Source organism: Pongo abelii, chromosome 15 (genome assembly GCF_028885655.2).
Source record: "Pongo abelii isolate AG06213 chromosome 15, NHGRI_mPonAbe1-v2.0_pri, whole genome shotgun sequence".
Classification (NCBI taxonomy): domain Eukaryota; kingdom Metazoa; phylum Chordata; class Mammalia; order Primates; family Hominidae; genus Pongo; species Pongo abelii.
In genome coordinates, this window is record NC_072000.2 from 40315725 (window position 1) to 40341567 (window position 25843).

Below are 25843 nucleotides of genomic sequence, written 5' to 3' on the forward strand. Positions count from 1 at the left end.
AGCCTTTTATTTTTATACTTCAAATGCTCTAAATTAATAAAAAGTAATAATTACCATGTTATCTTTTACTTTTTATTTTCAAAATGCTTTAGTGAAATAGCCCCATAGTAGAAATAGCCCACAGTAGTAACTTAGGACAGGTGTCATATGGACTTTCAGTTATTCTTGTTGACTTTACTGAATCAGCATCATCTCTGGATGCAGATATAAAATCAAGTTTGGTTACATCAAGACCAAGGAGATATTTTTGTTGATACATGTTAGTATAGTAATCCTTAGAAATGCTAAGTGTATTTCTTTTTCGGAACATTTCCTCTTCATCATACATATTTTAATACTGCAGACAGCTGACTTCCCACCTGAAGTTGTCGTTTAAAACTAATAACCTGAAAATGCAGTTCTGTTCTATACATTCTTCCTAAAAATGGCACAGGTAGGCATGCTGAACAAAGGTATTTGGATGCAAATACTGATGGCTGACAAATGGGTCCAAAGGTGTTTCCAATTTGTGATTTAACATGAAAATATCTCATCAACAAAACTTGTCTTCAAAGAGAACTATGTGGAGGAAAGTAAATTTTATTTCATGTTTCCTACTTGTTAGAAGAGATTTGGGATATCATGATTTAAACATGCTTAAACAACAGTGTTTTAACATTCTGTTTTAAACAATGTTTTAAAATACCTATTTATTATCTTACAGCAAATATGAGATATAAAGTAGATGTAGGAAAATAGATCTGATATGTTCATAGTTACTAAAGAAAACCAACAGATTTACATTTTAACATAGTATTCATAAAATTAAACATTCTTAAAAGGTCATTTTAGTGCACTTTAAAAAATTTTTCTTGTGCTCTTTAAATATTATTTATGGAATAATTTAATTCATTATAAAAACTGCTTAAATTTTGGCTTAACTTTTTTTAACTTTGAATAATTTGATTTATTTTCAAGAGTTTAAGCATTTCTAAACCTCTTAGGAAAAATACTGATCAATACAATGAATTTTCATTGTGAAGCACTGAAGAGGAACATGGGAGACAAAGTTTCTATTTATTTTATGAAATATATGATTTCTATGCTATTTTTCTATATTCACTTTAAATACCTCATTGTTTCATATTATTTTTTCTTCTCACAGTTTTATTTATACAGCCAAAACTATAATCTCAAGTTGCCTATAGACATTTTTTAAAGTATTAAAATAGATTTTGTTCTTGAACAGTTTTCTCCTTCATAATTATACACCTGGCCGATCGATAGTCTCTCTTCTTCATGGTGCTGCATAGCAAATATCCATTATCTCAAGGGGGAAAAACACTTCCTAGACAATCACCAGTTCTCCTGAAGCCATGAATAGGTGTATTCATAAACCAGCAGCATCACTGCACCACCTAGAAAAGAAAAGAGCTGTTTTTTAGTGCAAATCCTCTGGAATAGCACTGGCTTTCCCACTGGGTTTCTGAAGCCATGATGTCTCGCACAGCCTGTCAGGCAGAGGCTGTTTGGAATCAACAGTTCTGGAGCTTCAATACAAAGATATAAACTACTGTGGAAAATTCTCAGGATAAAATCAAGACCATCTTGAGTCTCCAGATACATTTTTCCCCATGAGTTTTTGCAACTTTCATCATTTGTCATCAGATTCTTTTTCAAGCACTTTTAATTTTTAAAAGTAAATAAATATAGGCATATTTAGTCATGTAAGGGCATGTGGCTTTCCTGCGAACAGAAACCTTCAGATTCTTCATGTGTAGGCAAAGGATTTATCTTTTTCAGTCCATAATTAGCAGTCTTAATTGCATTCAAGAAGAAAATCTCTAAGATGGTGCTTGATGGATGAGTCTAGTTTTCTGTCATAGCTTTCAAACTGCATTGCAACGTGGAAATTAGATTCTGAATATTTAAAAAATCTGCATTGCAAAACCTAACAAAAGGAGGTTGAAAGCTGACCTTCATTCCTTTTATCTGCTTCAGCTGTATATGGATTTGAACTTGAAAATTTGGTAGTGGGGGTTGGATGGCATGAGACCACCATTTGTCTTGGAAGAAAAGAGCTACATAACTGGCTGTGAAGAGACATGCTCTGTATTATGTCAACAGGAATGTGATACAGAAAAGCAGGCACTGAGGCTGCTGAATACCTAGCCACTGGAAGAAGCATTTGTACATGGATCATTTTATGTTCTATTTGATGCAGTAAATAGCATGTGTCCTGTGCCCTTCAGGATAATCACTTCTTATCCTTTTATGTCTAACTGTGTGAAAAAAATTACAAAATCAAAATTTGGACAAATATCCTGAACACAACTTAGAGAAGACTTGGTTGCATGAATAGAAGATTGACTTCTGATGGAAAGAAATAGAACTTGATTTGGGTCTTAGTTATTTTGAACACACTGCCATATACTTTTTTTTTTTAATCTACAGGCTGCACATGTTTGTGTAACCATATACTAAAGATAATTATCTGCCTGTAATTTTCATTTTTAACCCATGAAGATACTCTATTAGTCCCCCTCAGCTGCTCTAGGCCTTTTGGAACTCTGGCAAACAAAAAGAGCTGCACTACAGAAGGTCATTAATATGTAGGTAATCGCTGCATTTATTCTTACTAACCATTCACAAGGTAAGACAAGAATATGCAGAGTTGGGTTAGTTTTTGGCCTAGTAACAGTTGAAGTTTAAATCACAGACTTCAAGATTCTTTCATGGCAGGTACATGATTGTTAGCCACATTGAGCTGCTAAGGCTATTGTAAAAATGCTGGATGCTTCTCCAGAACAAAGAACAAAAATTCCAGGCTCACCTTTCTTTTCTTTTTTTACTGTCTCTCTCATTCTTTTTTTTTTCTCTCTCTCTCTCTTATTCTTTAAAGAAAAAAATTTCACCCTTCATTCAAAAGTCTTAATCTTTAACTCAGTGATACCTTTCTTTCTAGGTTTCTTTGCTTTGAAGTCACTGGGATGCACACATTTGGAATGAAGTGGAGGGCAGGTCTGTGAGTGGTTTCCAGATATTCACAGTTTGGCTTAGCCTGGACAGTCAGTTCACAAGAACCCTTTTCTTTGAGTCTAACACCACAGCAACTCAGGACCCCTCATGCAAAACATTAAAAAAGCCAACCAAACATTTGCAAGCCTCTAACAAAACGTGAGGTCAGATTATTTAAGAGTTTTGGGTGAAGGTTCCAGTCAATTACCATTTTAGCTAACCTCTCCCTTGTCACCACCCTTTTTAGGCCCATCCCTTTCTGAGAATGTTGGTCGAGGGCTGGTGCTGTGATTTCCTCTCATATTAGGTCTACTAGTAGGTTTTTACTCTGCGGTGAAGGAAAAACACCACATACTGGCAGAGATGCACAAAATTCCCCACATTCTATTACTGGGTTAGCTTTTACACATAGGCCAATGACTAACGGAAGGTAGGTCTGAATCCCAAATATGAAACAAAATCCGTGTGTAAAAGCCTATGAAGATTGGATAGATGGGTTGGGAATTGTGGAAGTGTTTCCTAAATATATGAAAGTGTGAGCTGTTCACCAGTTTCAATTTACAGACTCTTGTTCTCTCTCTGAGATTAATAGAAATGTTGGTTCATTGGGCTGAGATCTAAAGGTGAATGTGCATGTGTGTTTGTGTAGCAGGGTAGGAGGACAGCAGTGTTAAAAGGGAGGAACTGCAAAGGGAGAGAGGGGAGGTGTAGGAGAAGGTTCTAGGAAATATTACCAGTATGTATAAGTAGGTGAGTGTAGCCTGATTAAAAAAATCTATGTGTGGTCTAGAGTATACTTTTGTACTTATTCACAAGGTTGCTTATAATCTGAGACTATTTGCCCTGGCAGTTGAGTCTGCAGAAGTTATTTTCTTATCTGTTTACACAGAGGCAGCCGATTCTCCCTGTGGGAATGGCAGCCGGTTTTTTTTGTGGGTAGGCGTCCTGAAGTGAGGCCCTGAGCCAGAAGCCTCCAACGTCATGCTGACAAAGCCCAGGAGAGGTAAGCAGCTAGTTACGGTGTCACCACTCCCCACAGGTGACTGTAAAGATGAGTGGCTTTGCTGTTCATGGAGGCAAGCTTTCCTCCTTTTCTCTTTTTGAAATGAAGTTGAGGCAGGAGCAAGAATGAATTAGGAGCACGAGGAAACGTTTGATTGGGCTGGTCCCTCACTCAGTGAAAATCCTCCCCTTCAGCCAGAAGCCGCTGCACACACCTCAGCTCTCACTCAAACTCCAACTGCCTGTGGCTTCTTCCTATTGACTTAAGCTGGGTTTTGGCTTCTGTCAGCCTCCAGCAAGGTCATAAATAGTACTTAATAAACAAAGGTAGAACATTTCTAATGGATGTCTTCAGTATCTCAAATACTCATAGACAACTTTATATTCTCAAGGTTTCTGTCTTTTACAAAGTGGTAAATATTTTGTTGCTAATGGACAAATTATCAAAAAAGGAGACACTAGAACAATAAACAAGGAAGGATTAAATAATCAAAATATAATTACCTGGTCCAAGTCTCATAATCTTGGGAAGCAGGCCTTTGTACAAAGCTAAAATCCTGTAATGGGAAGGGAAAGAGAAACGTTCTTATTCTGAAAATAAATGGAGTTGTACCTTAGCTTTATTGAGATGGGGGCCCAGCATTTAAAAAAATAAATTATTTGGAATTACACACACCTCAAAGCAGACAGCATCTTAGTATTCTCTGCAGCAAACTGGATGTGGGGAAAGAGTTAATGAATTCTTTATTACCCAACTGTGCTGGTCCTGTCCAATCAGAAACATGACTTTCATCAGTGAGATGGTTTTTGCTTTCAAGACAGGTCTTACTTTCAAGACAGCTGTGTATATGGACAGAATGACTTTTGTAATTGAACTTAAAAGACCACAAACTCAGTCTTTACATTAGGAAAGAGGATGCAGTTTATATCAAAATAATAAAATATTACTTGTTTACTTGAGAAAAAGAGGGGCAAAGAAACAGAAAGTAAGATTTAAAAAAATCAGAAAAATGCACATACTTTAAATTTTTAAAACTGTTTTTTACAGAACTCCATAATTCTCCCAGAAGAATATAATTAAGTGGCAATTTAATGGGATTTACAGCCAGAAGACAATTATTCTCCTGCCTATATATTAGAAGGACATATACAATACTATATTATGCAAACTGCCAAGTAAAAAGTTCACCTTGGCATTCTAAGGCAAGTGACGCAGCATATTGTCACTTGATGGTGTAAGCACATGTTTACAACATCTTATTATTGTGTTGTCTTGGAAAGTTTGTCATATATATTCGCAGAGTTTCTTAGACACAAGTTCCACTTAGGAGGGCTTACTTGTTCTCATCTAAATGGAAGGACAATACGGTTTTAACAATACGTGAGCCTTATACATTTATTAAAATAAGAATGTGTTATGTTACCCTTCTTCCTGGTAGACTGTTGCCATTGTTTTGAAACAGGTTCTGTACTTGATCTCTCCAGGAACTGGTTGAGGCCCTTGAATCCTACTTTTGGCAACATCAAAAGGGATGTTAATGACTGAGGCTATTGTCCCCGAGAGAAGACCAATCCCAAATTTTCTCAAAAACTCCAAGGTTGGATCCTAAAAGAAAAGAAGAATAATATAACAGAAAGGGGAGCGGAAGCCCCTAAATCAGTTAAACACTATAAAGCAATATGTATTTAAGCAGAGCATTGCACTCCCGGCACCCTCCTGTTATTCCAGCGGAACACATTAGGATTTCCTAGGCTGGAACTTGTTTTCTTGACAATCCCATTGGCTATGTTTTTACACATGGTCTAAATTGCTGAAGTACACATTTCCTCACACAGGATTTATAAACACAGTTCATAAAGAAAGACTGGTATGGCATATGGGGATGATTTGTATAATTGGGCTTCACAATGTACTTAGTATTACTGTATCAAAACAGGAGAAATCCAAGCACACTATTAGCTAATTGGCCAGAATATTTTACAAATGACAGCAACTTCCACCATGAAGCCTACTAAAATGCTCATTTGTGTGTGGACCCCCAAATGTTAAATTAAATCAAGGCTACTCGCGGTCTGCTGCTATTCCCCACCAGGTTTTTTGCATTTATTTTCACGTGTAGCTGATCCACTGTACTGAGAAGTGCTAGCTTCCTGTTATTAACAAACCAACTTGGGGCGGCTGCAAAACAGCCTGTGACATTCTGTGCATTATAAACAGTAGTAAGTCACTGGACTAATTGGCTGAAGAATTTACAATCCATTGTTTCGGAATCTTGTTCTTCCTCCATGGCAAAGGAAGAAACGGAGAGAGAGCGAGAGTGAGTAAAAGAGAAATATTTCTTCTTTCTGTTAGAATTTAGGCCCTTCACGTTGGTCTGATTTGATTTTCCACCCCTCCCTGCACTGCTTTCTGACATCAAAGTATTTAATTAGGTCTTATGTGGGAGTCACTTTCCTTTGGCCTATTTTTGTGCCCTGTGAGCTCACATTATGATTTGTTATAATGAATTTGCTGGGAAGTTCTCATTATGTTGCCAGCCTCAGTTCTATGTTTTCAGTCCTCTGTTCTCTGAAGAGAGGTCATATCACATACTATAAGCTGCTGACTCTGACCCCTCACCCCATCTTTTCCCTGCCCTCTCTTTTGATCAATATTTTAGAGGGATCATCACAGAGGAATAATATAGGGCTGTGCCACAACACTATTTTATTCAGAGGGGAAGCATACCATGCTTCAGTTAAACAAGAAAATTCAGGTCTGAGCATTACATGCTTCCAGCCTCTATGAAAGAAGAAAACTTCTGAGGGCTCTGAAATTTTCAGCTGAACCAAGAGCCAGTTACCATCACAGAAACTCCTATGTGACTAAACATAAAAAGCAAGGGTTTGGTAATAATTCCTGGATCTGGGCCATACAGGTGCCGGGGAGGTTTAAAGGGATTTGAAAACCAACAGGGTGTTTCAACAGGAAAAACAATGCAGTGATTGCAGTATGAGTGAGGTGTGTTTAAATAATTCCCTCTCCCCCCATTTTTTCTCTTTTACAAGGAGAGAAAAATGCCTTTATGTTACTCCTCTCCATTATGGCACAGAAGCAGAACTGGAGCTCAGGAGGACAGTGAATTCTAGACCAGCTCTGGTTGTCTGACCTCTGATGAGTCACTGAATCACCCAGAGCCCAGTGTATCCAAGGGAAGTTTTTGACACCTACCTTACCTCTAAATTGTATCATTTTTCTGAGAAATAAAAACAATAATATAAGTAAAAGTGTTATAAGTGTTGCACAAACCTGGCAGAAAATGAATAGTATTATTACGTAGCCTGTTTTCTAAAGATGCAAAACATTCTGTGAAAAGATGCTTTCTTGAAATCCCCGTGACATTGCCAAGCTCTCTTTCTTTTTCAATTAAGGACAAGAATAGAAATGATGATTTGTATACACGTTGTCCTTCTGGGAAGTTTGGGAGACTGGCTGATGTGTTTGCTGAGGACTAGAGTTGGGGATGGAAGGTGAACAAACAGACTCAGTGATGGTCATTGTGCTTGAGACATGGCATTGGAAACCAAAAGGTTAGGTCTCCAGGCCATCATATCATAGTGTTCACTAGCAGGAGTAAGTGTCCACCTTTGTTTGTATTTATTTATTTGAGATGGAGTCTCACTCTGTTGCCCAGGCTGGAATGCAGTGGCAGGATCTTGGCTCACAGCAACCTCCACCTCCTCGGTTCAGTTGATTTTCCTGCCTCAGCCTCCTGAGTAGCTGGGATTACAGGCATGTGCCACCATGCCCAGTTAAATTTTTGTATTTTCAGTAGAGATGGGGTTTCACCACATGGCCAGGCTGCTCTCAAACTCCTGACCTCAGGTGATTTGCCTGCCTTGGCCTCCCAAAGTGTTGGGATTACAGCCATGAGCCACCGTGCCCGGCCCACCTTTGTTTTTTATACATTTCCCAGCACAACAGTAAGATCCCACAGTGGTTCCCCAATCCAGCTGTGCTTCAGAATCATCTGGCAATTTTACAAAATACAAATGCCTGGGTCCCGCTGCAGACCCATCTCGGGGGTGAGAAGAAGGTGCCTGCAAGTTGTTTAAAAAGCTCTCCAGGGCTCCTGAGGCTGCCAGATAAGGACCCAAGTCTAGGAATCAGTGATTTTGATGTTCCACACTGGCAAAGCAGATGGTCAGTTGCTACCCCTGTGGGCATTCTAGGGAGGAAAAGAATTTGCTTGGGATGGCCATGAGGCTATCACTGACCACCAGCTTCTGGGCCAGTAGTCAGTTTCTTCCTTGACCACACAGCCTGCTTGAATCCAGCATCCCAGGCTGGGTCTGTGTGTGCGAGGACAACCCTCTCAGCTCGCCTCTGCTTTCTTTGTCTCATGCCGCTAGCCATCCTCGAATGAATGCAGCATCTCAGATGCCTCTCCCGTTCAGCCTCTCCTGGCCACTGCCACCTCTCTGGCTTTAGATCAAGTTCCCGTTACCTTTACCAAGTCTTGCTTCCTTCCTGCCTGCTAGGATTTATTCTTCACAGTGATATCAGGGTTCTCTTTTTAGAAAAACTGCCTTTTGGTATCTCCCTACTCAAAGATCCTCCATACTTCCTGGATGCACAGAGAATAAAGACAAACTGCCTCACTTGGCCATTGATTTCTTTCCCACACCCACAATATGCTTCCAACTTATCTTTCTAGCTTCCACTTCTACACCCTACCCTGAATCCATACTATAGTCACACTGGTTAATTCATAATTACTCAAATATACCAAGCACTTTCCCAACTCCACGCTGTTCTTTAAATGATGCCTGCAGCCTAGAATGTCTTTCTCCATCATATTCACCTATAGCAATCTCATTGCCCTTTAACGTCCTGCTTAAATCCCACTAACCCAAGAAAGTTTTACAGATCCCCTGTCAAAATTGATTTATCCTCTCCCCTACTCCCGAGATACTGTCTGAACAACAGTCCTCACCTTTGCTATGGCCCACTTAGTGTTTAGTATATTTTTGCATGTATCTCTCTTCCCTGCAGGGCTGTGAGTCTGCACAGCATAGGAGCATGTGTTACTCCTCTTTGTGTCACCTGTTTTGCAGAGTACACTATAGGTGCTAAATAAACCAAGATGCTCGGAGCTGAAGAAAGCAAGTTGAGTGGGGCTGTCCCCTCTACCCAGACCCCTGTTACCCCTGTGGATGCCTTTGCAAGCCCCTGGGCGGTACCCAGGCAGCATCAGGATGGCTGCCTGCTGCCTTCAGTCCTACCGCCCCACCTCCAGCAGCCCAGAACCCTACATTTCCAGCCTTTCTCTTGGCCTCCTCTCTTCCCGCAAGCAACTCACTCCAGGTTAAAACATGCCTTCCCCAGCTCACAGAAGAGGTAACAATTTTAATAAAAATAAACATTGATTGAAGTACATATTTTGTGCCAGATACTGCTAAGTGCAAATGTCTAAGCATTACATCTGTTAATCTTCACAACCTTTGAGGTACGGACTATTATTATTATTCCTATTTTACAAATGAGTTAACTGAAAGGTTAAGTATAAGAAGGGATTTTTTGTTACATCCGCGTGAACCCAAGACTTTGCTTCAAGGCATAGTTTTTCTTCTTATACTCCTAAGAGTTAGTGGGTGGGTTGGTGAGGGAGGTGTCTACGAACCTTCTGAAATTCTAAGCAATGCTTCTGTATTAGTCCGTTTTCACACTGCTGATAAAGACATACCCGAGATTGGGTAATTTACAAAAGAAAGAGGGTTAACTGGACTTACAGTTCCACATGGCTGGGGAGGCCTCACAATCATGGCGGAAGGCAAGGAAGCGCAAGTCACATCTTACGTGGATGGCAGCAGGCAAAAAAAACAGCTTGTGCAGAGAAACTCCTGTGTTTAAAACCATCAGCCTTCATGAAACCCATTCACTATCACGAGAACAGCATGGGAAAATCCGCCCCCATGATTCAACCATCTCCCACTGGGTCCCTTCTACAACATGTGGGAATTATGGGAATTATAAGATGAGATTTGGGTGGGGACACAAAGCCAAACCATATCAGCTTCTGTGTCTGTGTAGATGAGCTTTCCTGGGGAGTGTGTCTGTTGATTTTACTAGGCTTGTAGAAGCTTGAAAACAATTTCATGAGACCATTTTCCCTACCAATATGTTTATGAAGTAAGGAAAGGGCAGTGCAGGGTTGAAAACAAAGAGGCTAAAAATAGGAAGCCCTAATTTCCACAGGGGTTCTCAGGCAATCCACCTAAGTGAAATGATTTCCACACACATTCCTGCTCTGGAGTCTGTGAGTTACTCACATCTCAACCATACCCATGAACTCTGTGATTCTCAAAGTGTGTTCCCCACACCACCACCATCAGCACCATGAAAGAACTTATTAGAAATCAAAATTGAGGTTCCACCCCAGACCAGTGAATCTGGGAATGGAGCCCAGCTACAGCAATCTATTTGAACAAGTCCTCCAAGTTATTCTGATGGATAGTAAAGTCTGAGAACCACTGCTTAATTAAGTTGATCATTCACCCTCTTTGGATCCTTGGGCTGGATAATTGATGCTCTAAGATTCAACTTAATCATTGACCCTAAGTGGCTCTGGATGTGTTGGGAAGCATTTTGAAACTTTCCTTGGTGGAAACGGGTTGTTTCCTCAAGGCTACACAACTGAAGGCAATGATATTAACTCTGTTCAACCTCTCCTATCCTTAGCTCAGTCCAAAGCCAGAATGGCTATCAGTGGGGTCACCTGATCTGAGTGATACCTATCTCATAGTTCGAGTGGGTCATTGTGTACTGGCTAGCAGCAAGTACAGCATTTCTGCTGATAACCATAATAATAAATAACAAGGAAATTAATAGCAAAAGTAAATAGCAACAAAAAATGCTACACATGTTATAATATTTGTATTTTTTCATACTATTATGAGTAATAATGCTATTATTAATAATATTTATTGCCAGGCACAATGTCATGTGCAAAAAGTGTATACAAAATGTATATATGATATAACAAACCCTATGAGTTAGGCATATAACACCATTTTACAGGTAAGGACATGAGACTTAAAAAGTTAAGTCAGTTGTCCAAGATCACACTGCTTGTAAGAGGTGGAGCCTGGATTTGAGCCCAGCTCCTTCTGACTCCTAAGCCTATGTTTCTTAACCATTAAGTCATATTGCTTCTTGTGACTGATTCATTCATTGTGAATCCAGCCAAAAAAGATTTATTGGATGTCTTTATATGTCGATTCCTACACTGGGTGCTAGAGTTGGATATGAAGGTAAATGGTCCAGAGAGGGGACTGGGAGTGGGCGTCTAAGCAACTATTCTAGTTCAATGTGATTAGTACTGAAGTGGGGGTGTGAAAAAAATGGAGGGCAAACATACAGTATGGGGAGGAATTTGCTCCTGGGATTTCACTATCTGAGTCCTGTAAGATGATATCTAGCTTCTGCCTCTTAAAGCTTGGCCGGTCGTTGGCTGTTAAGGAAGTCAACAGAAGACATATTATTGTAGTGAGTCACCATATTAGCTGAATGGCTAGCTCTCTGAATTGAGAATCACATGACCTGGAGTATCATTTTGCCTTTTTCCATTAATTTATTTTAAAAACTGGAGGAAGAAGATGAGAATGAGAAGACACTCACTCTGAGTCAGGTACTGGGTTAAGCCCTTTGTATATTTAAGCCCCACAACACCCCAGAGCAGACGAGGTACCTGACCCATACAGAAATTTCCTACTTTACAAAGGGATATAATCTTGAATTAGTCAAAAGAGAGCTGAAGTTCTATTATTTAGAAGTGAAGAAGCCAAAGTATTGGTGACTCTGAGACTGCCACACATCAACCAGTTTTAGAGACATGTACACTTGCCTCTCAGGGCTGCACCCTAATTCAACATGCAAGGAGAGCACCTCTTAGGCCAAGAGAAGACTTAAGTGACAGAAAATAAAAATCCCAGAATCACAAGACTAGAAGTGAATTCAGAATGCCACCTAGCCTAAGTCAAGTATTTTGAATGGATCACATATAAATTATGTAAATGAATATTAATATTGATGAAAAATCTATTATGTTATTAAAAATTTCCAACTTAATTCCATAATTAGCTCCAACTGTCACCAGTTAGGAACTGTTTCTTGTACTTAACTGATGTTCCTCACCAATAAGCCTATACCATTTTACTCCAACACTTTGCTCAATTGCAAGGGCAAGCAACTGTTAACTTGATGTAATTCACTGGAATTTAAAAACTGTTACTGACTTTGAGAGGCCAAGGCAGGAGGATAGCTTGAAGCCAGGAGTTTGAGATCAGCCTTGGCAATATAGTGAGACTGTCTTTAGAAAAATTAAAAATAAAAATAAAAATAAAATATCTCTGTTACTGCAATAGCCTTTTATTTCCAGTACACTTAAAAAAAGTTCCTTTTAAATATTTATTTATAAGTGGTATGTATTATTTCCTCATCTATGGATCTTTTCTTCTAAATATTTTCTGATTTTTCTTATAAATCATGTGATATAACTAAACTGGAGCTGAGTAGTCTGAAATATTAATGAATATTGCATGCATTGACTTTATTCTGTGAGAATAATATGGAAAACAATTCATGCAGGTTTTAAAAATAGTTTAATTCCCTTGCAAACATTTTAACACTGAAATTAATATTTCCATTCACAAATAAGAAAACTGAGACAGAGAGAAGGTATAAGTTTGCCAAAGACTAATTGCCAAATGGAACTAGTAAATACTAGAATTGAGAATTAACACCAGGTTTTCTTGCTGGAATTCTCTGGCTATTTCTGTCACACTGTGTGATCTTTTTGTGAGTGCACAGCTAAAGAGGTGTGTTTACCAGCCCCTCTTCAGGGAGATCAATGAGTTTCTCTGACAGAACATATTATTTATAGACTCTTTGTGACTTAACAAGAGACATTAAGAAGTGATCCCAAAATGCTGGCGGCTGTGACGTCCCACAACCTCTAAAAATTCAACATCAGAAACGTGATCATATGACTCAAAACAGTTGACACCTTACATATTTGTAGCTAATTTAACCATACAGTCCAAACTATACAGCCAAGAGCTAAAGATAGCATAAGTAATTTAAGGCAATGGCACTTGAGGAGATAAAATATGTCCATTGAAAGAGGCATATGCCTCCCCTTTTACCTTTCCTGGCATGGCCTCTGACACCTGGCTTCGTTAGCTGGCCAGCTGGCTGCTAGCTTGATAAACAGAAACATCGCCCATCTCAGAGGTCTTTGTGATTAGGGTCTGGGGTCTTTAAGAAGGCGTTTCACCCAGGGATATGCCAGAAGAAGGAGGTTAAGGAAGATGAGAAAACAGGATTTATCAGCCAGTGAGGAGTGGGGGTGATGAGGGACACAGGGCAGGAAGCCTGCTTCTCTGCAAAAGACAAGGTTGAGTAGAGGACAGCAACAGGGCTTTTCATTTAAGGGAACTCAGCATTAAAATCTAATCTTAGACTCTTCCCACCTCATGTCAGCCCAAATCACATTTTCTTTGATCTCTGCAATTAAGTCACCCTTTAATTCCTCCTGGTACTGTACCAAATAGGGTGGTCCTACAAGGAGTTACATGATTTGGGGGTATCACAAAAGTATTTCTTTGCAGAACTCAATTCTGTGACTCATTCCCATGCCCTCTGTAGCACATCACTATCACAATAGGTGAAGTGGAGGCTGCAATGCAGTCCTTCACTTTCTTAAGGCTGCAAGCCGGAGGTGGTACCTACATGAAGCTCATGGATGAAGGAACTGCAGAAGATATACTGTAGTAATACATTTTTGAAAATTTCACTTTTTTGAATAATTTTGCACACCTTAATTTCAGAAAATCACTTGAAAATTTCCCATTTTATCCTGCTGAACAAGGCACTGAATGGAGGATGGATGAGAGCGTGGTTAGAGGGATTCTCCTCTGGCTAAACAGAATGGCTCTGCTGTGAAAGATGTGAACATATGGTAGCCTGAAGAAAGGTTGGATGAACATGGGAGAAAATGTGGAAGGCTTGCTCAATGGATCTGCTGATGACAGGCTGGGAGGGGAAGCTAGGATGACAGATGAGAGACTCAACATTAAAAATTATCATCATGGGCTTTAGCACTAGACTGAACCTACAAGATTAAATTTAAGCATAGTGAATGTAAAATTTTGAATTTAGACAACTATACAAGTTTAAGATGAGGGAGGTGACTTGATTATAGTTCATGTAATCCAGGGATTTTAATTGATCATAAAGATTTATACATATCACATATCTAGTTTTTTTATTTTTTATTTATTTATTTATTTATTTTTATTTTATTATTATTTTTTAAGACAGACTCTTGTTTTGTCGCCCAGACTGGAGTGCGGTGATGCAATTTTAGCACACTGTAACCACAACCTCCTGGGCTCAAGCGATCCTCCCACCTCAGCTTCCCGAGTAGCTGGACTACAGGTGTGAGCCAGCATGCTCAACTAATTTTTTAATTAAAAAAAAAATGTTTTGGAGAGACAGAGTCTCACTACGTTGCCTAGGCTGGTCTTTAAATAAATAAAAAACCCATCAGCCCCACAAAAGTTCCACCAAAAATTTTTTAAAAATTATTATTATACTTTAAGTTCTAGGATACATGTGCACAATGTGCAGGTTTGATACATAGGTATACATGTGCCATGTTGGTTTGCTGCACCCATCAACTCATCATTTACATTAGGTATTTCTCCTAATCCTATCCCTCCCCCAGCCCCCCAGCCCCTGACAGGCCCCAGTGTGTGATGTTCCCCACCCTGTGTCCAAGTGATCCCACTGTTCAATTCCCACCTATGAGTGAGAACATGCGGTGTTTGGTTTTCTGTCCTTGTGATAGTTTGCTCAGAATGATGGTTTCCAGCTTCAACCACGTCCCTGCAAAGGACATGAACTCATCCCTTTTTATGGCTGCATAGTATTCCATGGTGTATATGTGCCACATTTTCTTAATCCAGTCTATCATTGATGGACATTTGGGTTGGTTCCAAGTCTTTGATATTGTGAATAGTGCTGCAATAAACATACGTGTGCATGTGTCTTTATAGTAGCATGATTTATAATCCTTTAGGTATATACCCAGTAATAAGATGGCTGGGTCAAATGGTAATTCCAGTTCTAGATCCTTGAGGAATCGCCACTGTCTTCCACAATGGTTGAACTAATTTACACTCCCACCAACAGTGTAAAAGCATTCCTATTTCTCCACATCCTTTCCAGCATCTCTTGTTTCCTGACTTTTTAATGATTGCCATTCTAACTGGTGTGAGATGGTATCTCATTGTGGTTTTGATTTGCATTTCTCTGATGACCAGTGATGATGAGCATTTTTTCATGTATCTGTTGGCTGCATAGATGTCTTCTTCTGAGAAGCATCTGTTCATATCCTTTGCCCACTTTTTGATGGGGTTGTTTTTTTCTTGTAAATTTGTTTGAGTTCTTTGTAGATTCTGGATATTAGCCCTTTGTCAGATGGGTAGATTGCAAAAATTTTCTCCCATTTTGTAGGTTGCCTGTTCTCTCTGATGGTAGTTTCTTTTGCTGTGCAGAAGCTCTTTAGTTTAATTAGATCCCATTTGTCAATTTTAGCTTTTCTTGCCATTGCTTTTGGTGTTTTAGTCATGAAGTCCTTGCCCATGCCTGTGTCCTGAATGGTATTGCCTAGGTTTTCTTCTAGGATTTTTATGGTTTTAGGTCGAACATGTAAGTCTTTAATCCATCTTGAATTAATTTTTGCATAAGGTGTAAGGAAGGGATCCAGTTTCAGCTTTCTACATATGGCTAGCCAGTTTTCCCAGCACCATTTATTAAATAGGGAATCCTTTCCCCATTTCTTGTTTTTGTCAGGTTTGTCAAAGATCAGATGGTTGTAGATGTGTGGTGTTATTTCTGAGGACTCTGTTCTGTTCCATTGGTCTATATCTCTGTTTTGGTACCAGTACCATGCTGTTTTGGTTACTGTAGCCTTGTAGTATAGTTTGAAGTCAGGTAGCATGATGCCTCCAGCTTTGTTCTTTTGGCTTAGGATTGTCTTGGCAATGCGGGCTCTTTTTTGGTTCCATATGAATTTTAAAGTAGTTTTTTCCAATTCTGTGAAGAAAGTCATTGGTAGCTTGATGGGGATGGCATTGAATCTATAAATTACTTTGGGCAGTATGGCCATTTTCATGATATTGATTCTTCCTATCCATGAGCATGGAATATTCTTCCATTTGTTTGTGTCCTCTTTTATTTCGTTGAGCAGTAGTTTGTAGTTCTCCTTGAACAGGTCCTTCACATTCCTTGTAAGTTGGATTCCTAGGTATTTTATTCTCTTTGTAGCAATTGTGAATGGGAGTTCACTCATGACTTGGCTCTCTGTCTCTTAATGGTGTATAGGAATGCTTGTGATTTTTGCACATTGATTTTGTATCCTGAGACTTTCCTGAATTTGCTTATCAGTTTAAGGAGATTTTGGGCTGAGACAATGGGGTTTTCTAAATATACAATCATGTCATCTGCAAAGAGAGACAATTTGACTTCCTCATTTTCTAATTGAATACCCTTTATTTCTTTCTCTTGCCTGATTGCCCTCGCCAGAACTTCCAACACTATGTTGAACAGGAGTGGTGAGAGAGGGCATCCTTGTCTTGTGCCAGTTTTCAAAGGGAATGCTTCCAGTTTTTGCCCATTCAGTATGATATTGGCTGTGGGTTTGTCATAAATAGTTCTTATTATTTTGAGATACGTTCCATCAATACCTAGTTTATTGAGAGTGTTTAGCATGAAGGGCTGTTGAATTTTGTCAAAGGCCTTTTCTGCATCTATTGAGATAATCATGTGGTTTTTGTCATTGGTTCTGTTTATGTGATGGATTATGTTTATTGATTTGCGTATGTTGAACCAGCCTTGCATCCCAGGGATGAAGCTGACTTGATCGTGGTGGATAAGCTTTTTGATGTGCTGCTGGGTTCGGTTTGCCAGTATTGAGGATTTTTGCATTGATGTTCATCAGGGATATTGGTCTGAAATTCTCTTTTTTTGTTGTGTCTCTGCCAGGCTTTGGTATCAGGATGATGCTGGCCTCATAAAATGCGTTATGGAGGATTCTCTCTTTTTCTATTGATTGGAATAGTTTCAGAAGGAATGGTACCAGCTCCTCTTTGTACCTCTGGTAGAATTCAGCCATGAATCCATCTGGTCCTGGACTGTTTTTGGTGGGTAGGCTATTAATTATTGCCTCAATTTCAGAGCCTATTATTGGTCTATTTAGAGATTCAAATTCTTCCTGGTTTAGTCTTGGGAGGGTGTATGTGTCCACGAATTTATCCATTTCTTCTAGATTTTCTAGTTTATTTGCATAGAGGTGTTTATAATATTCTCTGATGGTAGTTTGTATTTCTGTGGGATCGGTGGTGATATCCCCTTTATCATTTTTTATTGCATCTATTTGATTCTTCTCTCTTTTCTTCATTAGTCTTGCTAGCCGTACATCTATTTGGTTGATCTTTTCAAAAAACCAGCTCCTGGATTCACTGGTTTTTTTGAAGGGTTTTTTTTTGTATCTCTATCTCCTTCAGTTCTGCTCCAATTGTAGTTATTTCTTGCCTTCTGCTAGCTTTTGAATGTGTTTGCTCTTCATTCTCTAGTTCTTTTAATTGTGATGTTAGGGTGTCGATTTTAGATCTTTCCTGCTTTCTCTTGTGGGCATATAGTGCTATAAATTTCCCAATACACACTGCTTTAAATGTGTCCCAGAGATTCTGGTATGTTGTGTCTTTGTTCTCATTGGTTTCAAAGAACATCTTTATTTCTGCCTTCATTTCGTTATTTACCTAGTAGTCATTCAGGAGCAAGTTGTTCAGTTTCCATGTACTTGTGCAGTTTTGAGTGAGTTTCTTAATCCTGAGTTCTAATTTGATTGCACTGTGGTCTAAGAGACAGTTTGTTGTGATTTTTGTTCCTTTACATTTGCTGAGGAGTGCTTTACTTCCAATTATGTGGTCAACTACAGAATAAGTGTGATGTGGTGCTGAGAAGAATGTATATTCTGTTGATTTAGGATGGAGAGTTCTGTGGATGTCTATTAGGTCTGCTTGTTGCAGAGCTGAGTTCAGGTCCTGGATATGCTTGTTAACCTTCTGTCTCGTTGATCTGTCTAATATTGACAGTGGGGTGTTAAAGTCTCCCATTATTATTTTGTGGGAGTCTAAGTCTCTTTGTAGGTCTCTAAGAACTTGCTTTATGAATCTGGGTGCTCCTGTATTGGGTACACATATATTTAGGATACTTAGCTCTTCTTGTTGAATTGATCCCTTTACCATTATGTAATGGCCTTGTCTCTTTTGATCTTTGTTGGTTCAAAGTCTGTTTTATCAGAGACTAGGATTGCAACCCCTACTTTTTTTTTTGCTTTCCATTTTCTTGGTAGATCTTCCTCCATCCCTTTATTTTGAGCCTATGTGCATCTTTGCATGTGAGATGGGTCTCCTGAATACAGCACACTGATGGATCTTGACTCTTTATCCAATTTGCCAGTCTGTGTCTTTTAATTGGAGTATTTAGCCCATTTACATTTAAGGTTAATATTGTTATGTGTGAATTTGATCCTATCATTATGATGTTAGCTGGCTATTTTGCCCGTTAATTGATGCAGTTTCTTCATAGCATCAATGGTCTTTACAATTTGGCATGTTTTTGCAGTGGCTGGTACCGGTTGTTTCTTTCCACGTTTAGTGCTTCCTTCAGGAGCTCTTGTAAGGCAGGCCTGGTGGTGACAAAATCTCTTGGCATTTGCTTGTCTGTAAAGTATTTTATTTCTCCTCCACTTATGAAGCTTAGTTTGGCTGGATATAAAATTCTGGGTTTAAAACTCCTTTCTTTAAGAATGTTGAATATTGGCCCCCACTCTCTTCTGGCTTGTAGGTTTCTGCCGAGAAAGCTGCTGTTAATATGATGGGCTTCCTTTTCTGGGTAACCTGACCTTTCTCTCTGGCTGCCCTTAACACCTTTTCCTTCATTTCAACCTTGGTGAATCTGACAATTATGTGTCTTGGGGTTGCTCTTCTTGAGGAGTATTTTTGTGGTGTTCTCTGTATTTCCTGAATTTGAATGTTGGCCTGCCTTGCTAGGTTGGGGAAGTTCTCCTGAATAATATTGTGAAGAGTGTTTTCCAACTTGGTTCCATTCTTCCCATCACTTTCAGGTACACCAATTTTGTCTTTTCACATAGTCCCATATTTCTTGGAGGCTTTGTTCGTTTCTTTTTACTCTTTTTTCTCTAACCTGGTCTTCTCACTTAATTTCATTAATTTGATCTTCAGTCACTGATACCCTTTCTTCCACTTGATCGAATTGGCTATTGAAGCTTGTGCATGCGTCATGAAGTTCTCATGCCATGGTTTTCAGCTGCATCAGGTCATTTAAGGTCTTCTCTACACTGTTTATTCTAGTTAGCCATTCGTCTAATCTTTTTTCAAGGTTTTTAGCTTCCTTGCGATGGGTTCGAACATCCTCCTTTAGCTCAGAGAAGTTTGTTATTACTGACCTTCTGAAGCCTACTTCTCTTCTGTCAACTTGTCAAACTCACTCTCCGTCCAGCTTTGTTCTGTTGCTGGCAAGGAGCTGCGATCTTTTGGAGGAGTAGAAGCACTCTGATTTTTAGAATTTTCTGCTTTTCTGATCTGGTTTCTCCCCATCTTTGTGGTTTTATCTACTTTTGGTCTTTGATGTTGGTGACCTACAGATGGGGTTTTGGTGTAGATGACTTCTTTTTTTTATTTTGATGCTATTCCTTTCTGTTTGTTAGTTTTCCTTCTAACAGTCAGGTCCCTCAGCTGCAGGTCTGTTGGAGTTTGCTGGAGTTCCACTCCAGACCCTGTTTGCCTGGGTATCACCAGCGGAGGCTGCAGAACAGCAAATATTGCTGCCTGGCCCTTCCTCTGGAAGCTTCAACCCAGAGGGATGGCCACCTATATGAGGTGTCTGTGGGTCCCTACTGGGAGGTGTCTCCCAGTTAGGCTACAAAGGAATCAGGGACCCACTTGAGGAGGCAGTCTGTCTGTTCTCAGAGCTCAAACGCCATGCTGGGAGAACAACTGCTCTTTTCAGAGCTGTCAGACAGGGACGTTTAAGTCTGCAGAAGTTGTCTGCTGCCTTTTATTCAGCTATGCCTTGCCCACAGAGGTGAAGTCTAGAGGCAGGAGGCCTTGTTGAGCTGTGGTGGGCTCCACCCAGTTCAAGCTTCCTGGCCGCTTTGTTTACCTACTCAAGCCTGAGTGATGGTGGATGTCCCTCCCCCAGCCAGGCTGCCACCTCGTAGATCGATCTCAGACTGCTGCACTAGCAGTGAGCAAGGCTTTGTGGGCATGGGACCCACCGAGCCAGGAATGAGGGAGAATCACCTTGTCTGCAGGTTGCTAAGACCTTGGGAAAAGTGCAGTATTTGGTCGGGAGTGCCCCATTTTTCCAGATAGTGTGTCACGGCTTCCCTTGGCTAGGAAAGGGAACTTCCCCAACCCCTTGCACTTCCCGGGTGAGGCGCCTCCCTGTCCTGCTTCAGCTCACCCTCCGTGGGCTGCACCCACTGTCCAACCAGTCCCAATGAGATGAACCAGGTGCCTCAGTTGGAAATGCAGAAATCATCCGTCTCCTGAGTTGATCACACTGGGAGCACAGACTGGAGCTGTTCCTATTTGGCCATCTTGGAACACTCCACCAAGTTCCACCAAAATTTAATACAATACCACCTCAAGCTGTCCTCCTGCCACAGCCTCCCAAAGTGCTAGGATTACAGGCATGAGTTACTGTGCCCAGACCATGCCAACTTCTTGATGTAAAAATAAAACACATTCTTCCTCCCTTCCTTTCCATCCCCTTCTTCCAACAAATCCCCCACAATCTGTTTGTGCACAGTTTTTGGCTGCATTTAAGAAAGGTGTGTGTTCATGTCACAGGAATGGTTGATCCTAGTGTACTCTGCATTTGATCAATGAAAAACTGCAGTATTCTGTTTGATATGACATTGATATGGACAAATCTGATGCACCATAGTAGGACAGATGGGCTGCTCAGAAGACTGGAAGCCATGTCACCAGAAGAGTGAATGGGCAGCTGTGGGTATACTCTGAAGAAAGAAAGACCCAAAGGGTCATGTGTCCACATATTTGAAGAAGTATGTAGAGTACAATGATTAAGAGCATGGGCCCTGGGGTCAGATTGCCTAGGGTCAGGCCTTTGAAAGGAGTTAGTGGAGACAGGCACCAGGCTCTGACACTGTTTGTGAAGACTTGTTCAAAATCTCTAAAGAAAAGGGATATGCCATGTCACCCTCCTCTTGTGTATTTACTGAGCCTGACACATCATAGGTATGTAATAAATGCCTTAGCTTCCTTTATAAAAACATAATAAACAAAGAACCAAGCAAATTACAAAGGAGGCAGATACACACACTGGTTAAGCACCTGGTAGCAACCGCAAGGCAAATAATAGCAGCTTATCATTGTCTTGCCCACAGCTGGGTATGGTGGTCATGAAAATGATGTGGTGCATTGGAATCATAGTTGCCTCCTGGTAACTGAACAAGGAGGCAGCTTAAGTGAGAGTGAACTGCCTTTTTTTTTTTTTTTAAGAGGAAATTTGCATTTTAGCTATTGTTAGTTCAAATGGGTCCAAGTCAGCTTACAAGTAGAGTCAGCTCTCACTATACACCTTTCATTCCTTCTAACCTTGGCTCTCTTTTGTTGTTTTGTTCATAAACTTTGACAAAAACATTTTCCTCCCGATGTCATGGTATCCTGCTATTTTGTCCCCAGTGAAAATATCTGCTGTTGGAGCTTAATTAAAAAATACATTTGTTTTTACTTCACTGCTATCAGAGGAATCTATTACAGTGTTTGTTTTCTCTTCATGTGAGATAATTTAGGGAAATGCTAGCTCCCCACTCCACAGAAGGTCACTAACTCAAATGAGATGCTTCAATTGATAAGCATTCTTTAAGGAATGTGGAGTATTCCTAAGATCCTATCCTTGCAGGGCTCTGGGCTTTGGAATGAAATCAAAGTCTTGTTAAAACCTCTGCATCTAAATGTAGCCATTCAGAAAATAGCCATGAAAATTCCTTTTTTTCCTCTAAGTTGTCTGTTCTTTAAAGTATTGTAAAATGTAGAATAATTTTAAAGGTTTTACCCACTTAGCTCAAATTATAAAATATACATATATATAATGTCAAAATGGATTATGGTTTAGGCATAATAGTTATCTCTTGATTATATCATCTCCTGTATATATTTCACAGATATAATATGTATTGTATATACCTATATATTCACGTGGTTAGATAATACCACCTAGGAATTAATTATGTATTGAGTATTATACAGAATACAGGGAAGTATTTATATGTTTCCTTGGGAACCCAGTAGGATATTTCTGTTGTAGTGTATTCTCTCTGTTCCCTGACTCAATAAAGGCACTGTCCCCAAGGAAAACTAGCAAGCCAGGTTCCCAAAACAAAACTCTAGAGATTGAGAAACCAGAGGGAGGGCACACTGAGATGCTTCAACATGGAGGTAGGGAGATAATCAAGAAGAAGTCTTTGAACCAAGCTAGTTCAATGAGATTATACCTGTGAACTTCCATACATGGAACTTTCCCATGCCCATTTAGTTCCACTTATGTAATACGTCTGCTCCATATAACCCCCAGTTAAATAATTTAAGGGGAGTAAGTTGCCTTATATTATGTGCCTAAAACATTCTGGTCAAGCTAACCTCTGCAGCCTCCATTTCTCCTTCTCTACGGGTTCTCCATGCACCAGCAACACTGATTCTTAATCTTCTCTGGGGTCCTTGAGTTTCTTTCTGCTTCAGGAAAGTCACATTCCTATTCTTTCTGCCTGGTTCATTCAACCTCTTCAGGTTGGCGTGGTTTGTCCTCATCCTTCAGACCAAGCCCAAACATTGTTTCCAAAAAAGACCTTTCTAGCCAGGCTCGGTGGCTCATCCCTGTAATCCCAGCACTTCGGTAGGCCGAGGCAGGAAGATCACTTGAGCCCAGGAGTTGGAGATCAGTCTGGGCAACACAGGGAGATTGTCTCTACAAAAAAAGAAAAAAAAAAAGAAAGAAAGAAAAAGAAGAAAAAGAAAACGGACTTCCCTACACCATCTCCCTGCCCCATAATGGGTCTAGATTAGAATCCTTGTTTATAAATTCTCACAGCTTGATAGTTATTTTGCATGACATTTAACACAATTGGAATGATTCAGTTCCTTGTGCAATGATTTGTTTATTGTCTGTCTCATCTATTAGACTGTAAACGTCATTAAGGGAGGAGCAATGCTGATGCTTCCTAAGAGGGTGCCCAACATACAGTAGATGCACCATGAATACTTTTGGAATGAATGAATAGAATAGACCCACTGAGAACACCTAAAGCTACTTGCACCTCATTTCCATCCACTTGGGGAGTGTCTGACTGGCCTGAAATTTATTTAAGGAAGTATTTGAACCCCTGGCTTTCTGCTCTCTGCCCTCTCCCATACCCCCTCCCCGTTACATATCCCCACTAGGGAGTCTGTGCAAACTGCCAATGAAAGATATCCCTTTTTACCACAGAATTTTGTCACATATCCTGGAATTTTATAGATAATAGGTACTTGTAGTTTTTCCCCAGTGGTTTCTAGAAAGGAGAGTTGTTCTTAATGAAACTTTAAGAACATTCCCATTACCGGATGATTGGTAAGACTAATGATGGAGGAAGAGAGAATCAGAAAATTAAATGGTCATAAATTAAATCATACTATGCTCTAATTCTATTGAGATTCTTCTTTTCAAAATATAAACAGCTCTGTCTAAGTTCTCTCTTTTAACCCAAAGGTACATTTTTCATTCAGCTCAGGGCACACCTTAGGGGAGGATGTAGCCCTCAATCATGAAACTAACACATTTCCACATTTCTTCTGATAAACTGAAGTGGGTCTGGCACCACCCTCAGACAGTCTACAGAATTTACCTTGGAAGAAAATAAATATGTTTGACTTAATGCTGTCTGTAGTGAATGACCACAGGGACAGGTCTAAATGGTTTATTAAATAAGAAAAATTGAACATTTGAAAAATTGTTCTCTTTTAAAATATTTCTAACCCACACATGTAATTTATATCATGGCAAAATTCAACACAAAAGGTCTATTGTTTTTTGCAAAATAACCTGCAAACATCCTTAATTAGAATGCAAACTGAAAGCACCATTTAATACTGTTGACAGCCATTAGCTTTAGACAGCTGTTTCCACTATTATTTTATTTATGGAAACACATGAAAAGAAATAAATATGGAACCAGAAGACAAAATTATTCACGACATGTAATATTTTAATGATTTTTATTTGCATGTCAACATCACAAATAATATACTCTAAACATCCCCAACTTGGAATGGTAATGAAAGAAACTGTTTTTGCAATGAGAGTTTATTCCCACGGATATTCAAAAAAGATGTCAGCATTTAAGTTAATCAGTATCTGTTTCTAGTGGGCTTTGAGAAGTGATGGCCTCTTTCTGGGGAGAAAGGATAATTCTTTATCCTGACACCCCATTCCATCTACTACAAGATGTAAATGAATGCCTCCACTAAGTGAATTGCATGGTCAGTCAATATCCAAAGCAGTCTTTCCTCTATTGTAGTCACTTATTCACCATTCAATAGGAACAGCTAGCTCCTAAAAATAAATCTGAAAGAACATAACATAGGGCATCATTTTCAAACTGGTAATGACCTGTTCTTCCAGGGCTGTGTCTCATAATTCGGTGTTTCTATGGATTACAGACTGAGGATACGAAAGGGAGGACCTGGTTAGGGGTCTGAACATGGCAGAGAGAGAATCCGGATAATCCGGTTATGTTATCTGGACATTTCAGACACTTCATTTATTTAAATTTTAGTAACCACTTTTAAAGAGATAATTTATGTGTGACAAAATACAAGGTAAGACTGGGTGCAGTGGCTAACGCCCGTAATCCCAGCATTTTGGGAGGGTGAGGTGGGTGGATCATGAGGTTAGGAGTTCGAGACCAGCCTGATCAACATGGTGAAACTCTGTCTCTACTAAAAATATAAAAATTAGCCAGGCATGTTGGTGCGCACCTGTAATCCCAGCTACTCAGGAGGCTGAGGCAGGAGAATCGCTTGAACCCAGGAGGCGGAGGTTGCAGTGAGCCAAGATAGTGCCACTACACTCCAGCCTGGGCAACAGAGTGAGACTCCGTCTCAAAAAACAAAAAACAAACAAACAAAAAAAGACAAACCAAAAAAAACCCAAAAAAACAAGGTAAAATGTAGAGCGAAAGCATTACATGATACGGTCAAAAGAGCTCCGGTCTCTGGTTCTTTCCCCACCCCTGCCATATGGCTTCAGGTGAATTACTTCAGTAACTCATCTCTGGGCCATAACTTCCTGTCAGGTTTCCTTATCTGAAAATGGCAGTTATTGTGACAAAAATCAGGCAAAATCATGGAGTCTATAAAAATGATTTTAATAGCATAAAGTGGCACAGAAAGTCAGGATATTTTTCTGTGATAACTTAAAAAATGTATGTACCATAGATCACTAATCTGAAGAGTTAAAAAGTCAAGAACTTCAAGGTTGGATAGCTGACCTGAGTTACCGGGGCTTACTGTTATTTTTTTTTGAGATGATCTCGCTCTGTCGCCCAGGCTGGAGTGCAGTGGTGCAATCTCTGCTCACTGCAAGCTCTGCCTCCAGGGTTCACATCAGTCTCTTGCCTTAGCCTCCCAAGTAGCTGGGACTACTGGC

At 39.8% G+C, this 25843-nt stretch overlaps 1 protein-coding gene across 2 annotated transcripts in view; it reads right to left on the reverse strand.

Moving 5' to 3' along the window:
• Positions 1–564: 564 nt before the first annotated feature.
• The window catches only part of SLC25A21 (solute carrier family 25 member 21), a 506267-nt gene continuing 480988 nt past the window's right edge, over positions 565–25843 (reverse strand). For both annotated transcript variants that reach the window (NM_001131197.1, XM_054529608.2), the window contains 3 exon segments: positions 565–1397; positions 4504–4556; positions 5424–5605. In NM_001131197.1, the coding sequence (NP_001124669.1) occupies positions 1336–1397; positions 4504–4556; positions 5424–5605 (297 nt within the window). In that variant the 3' untranslated portion in view covers positions 565–1335.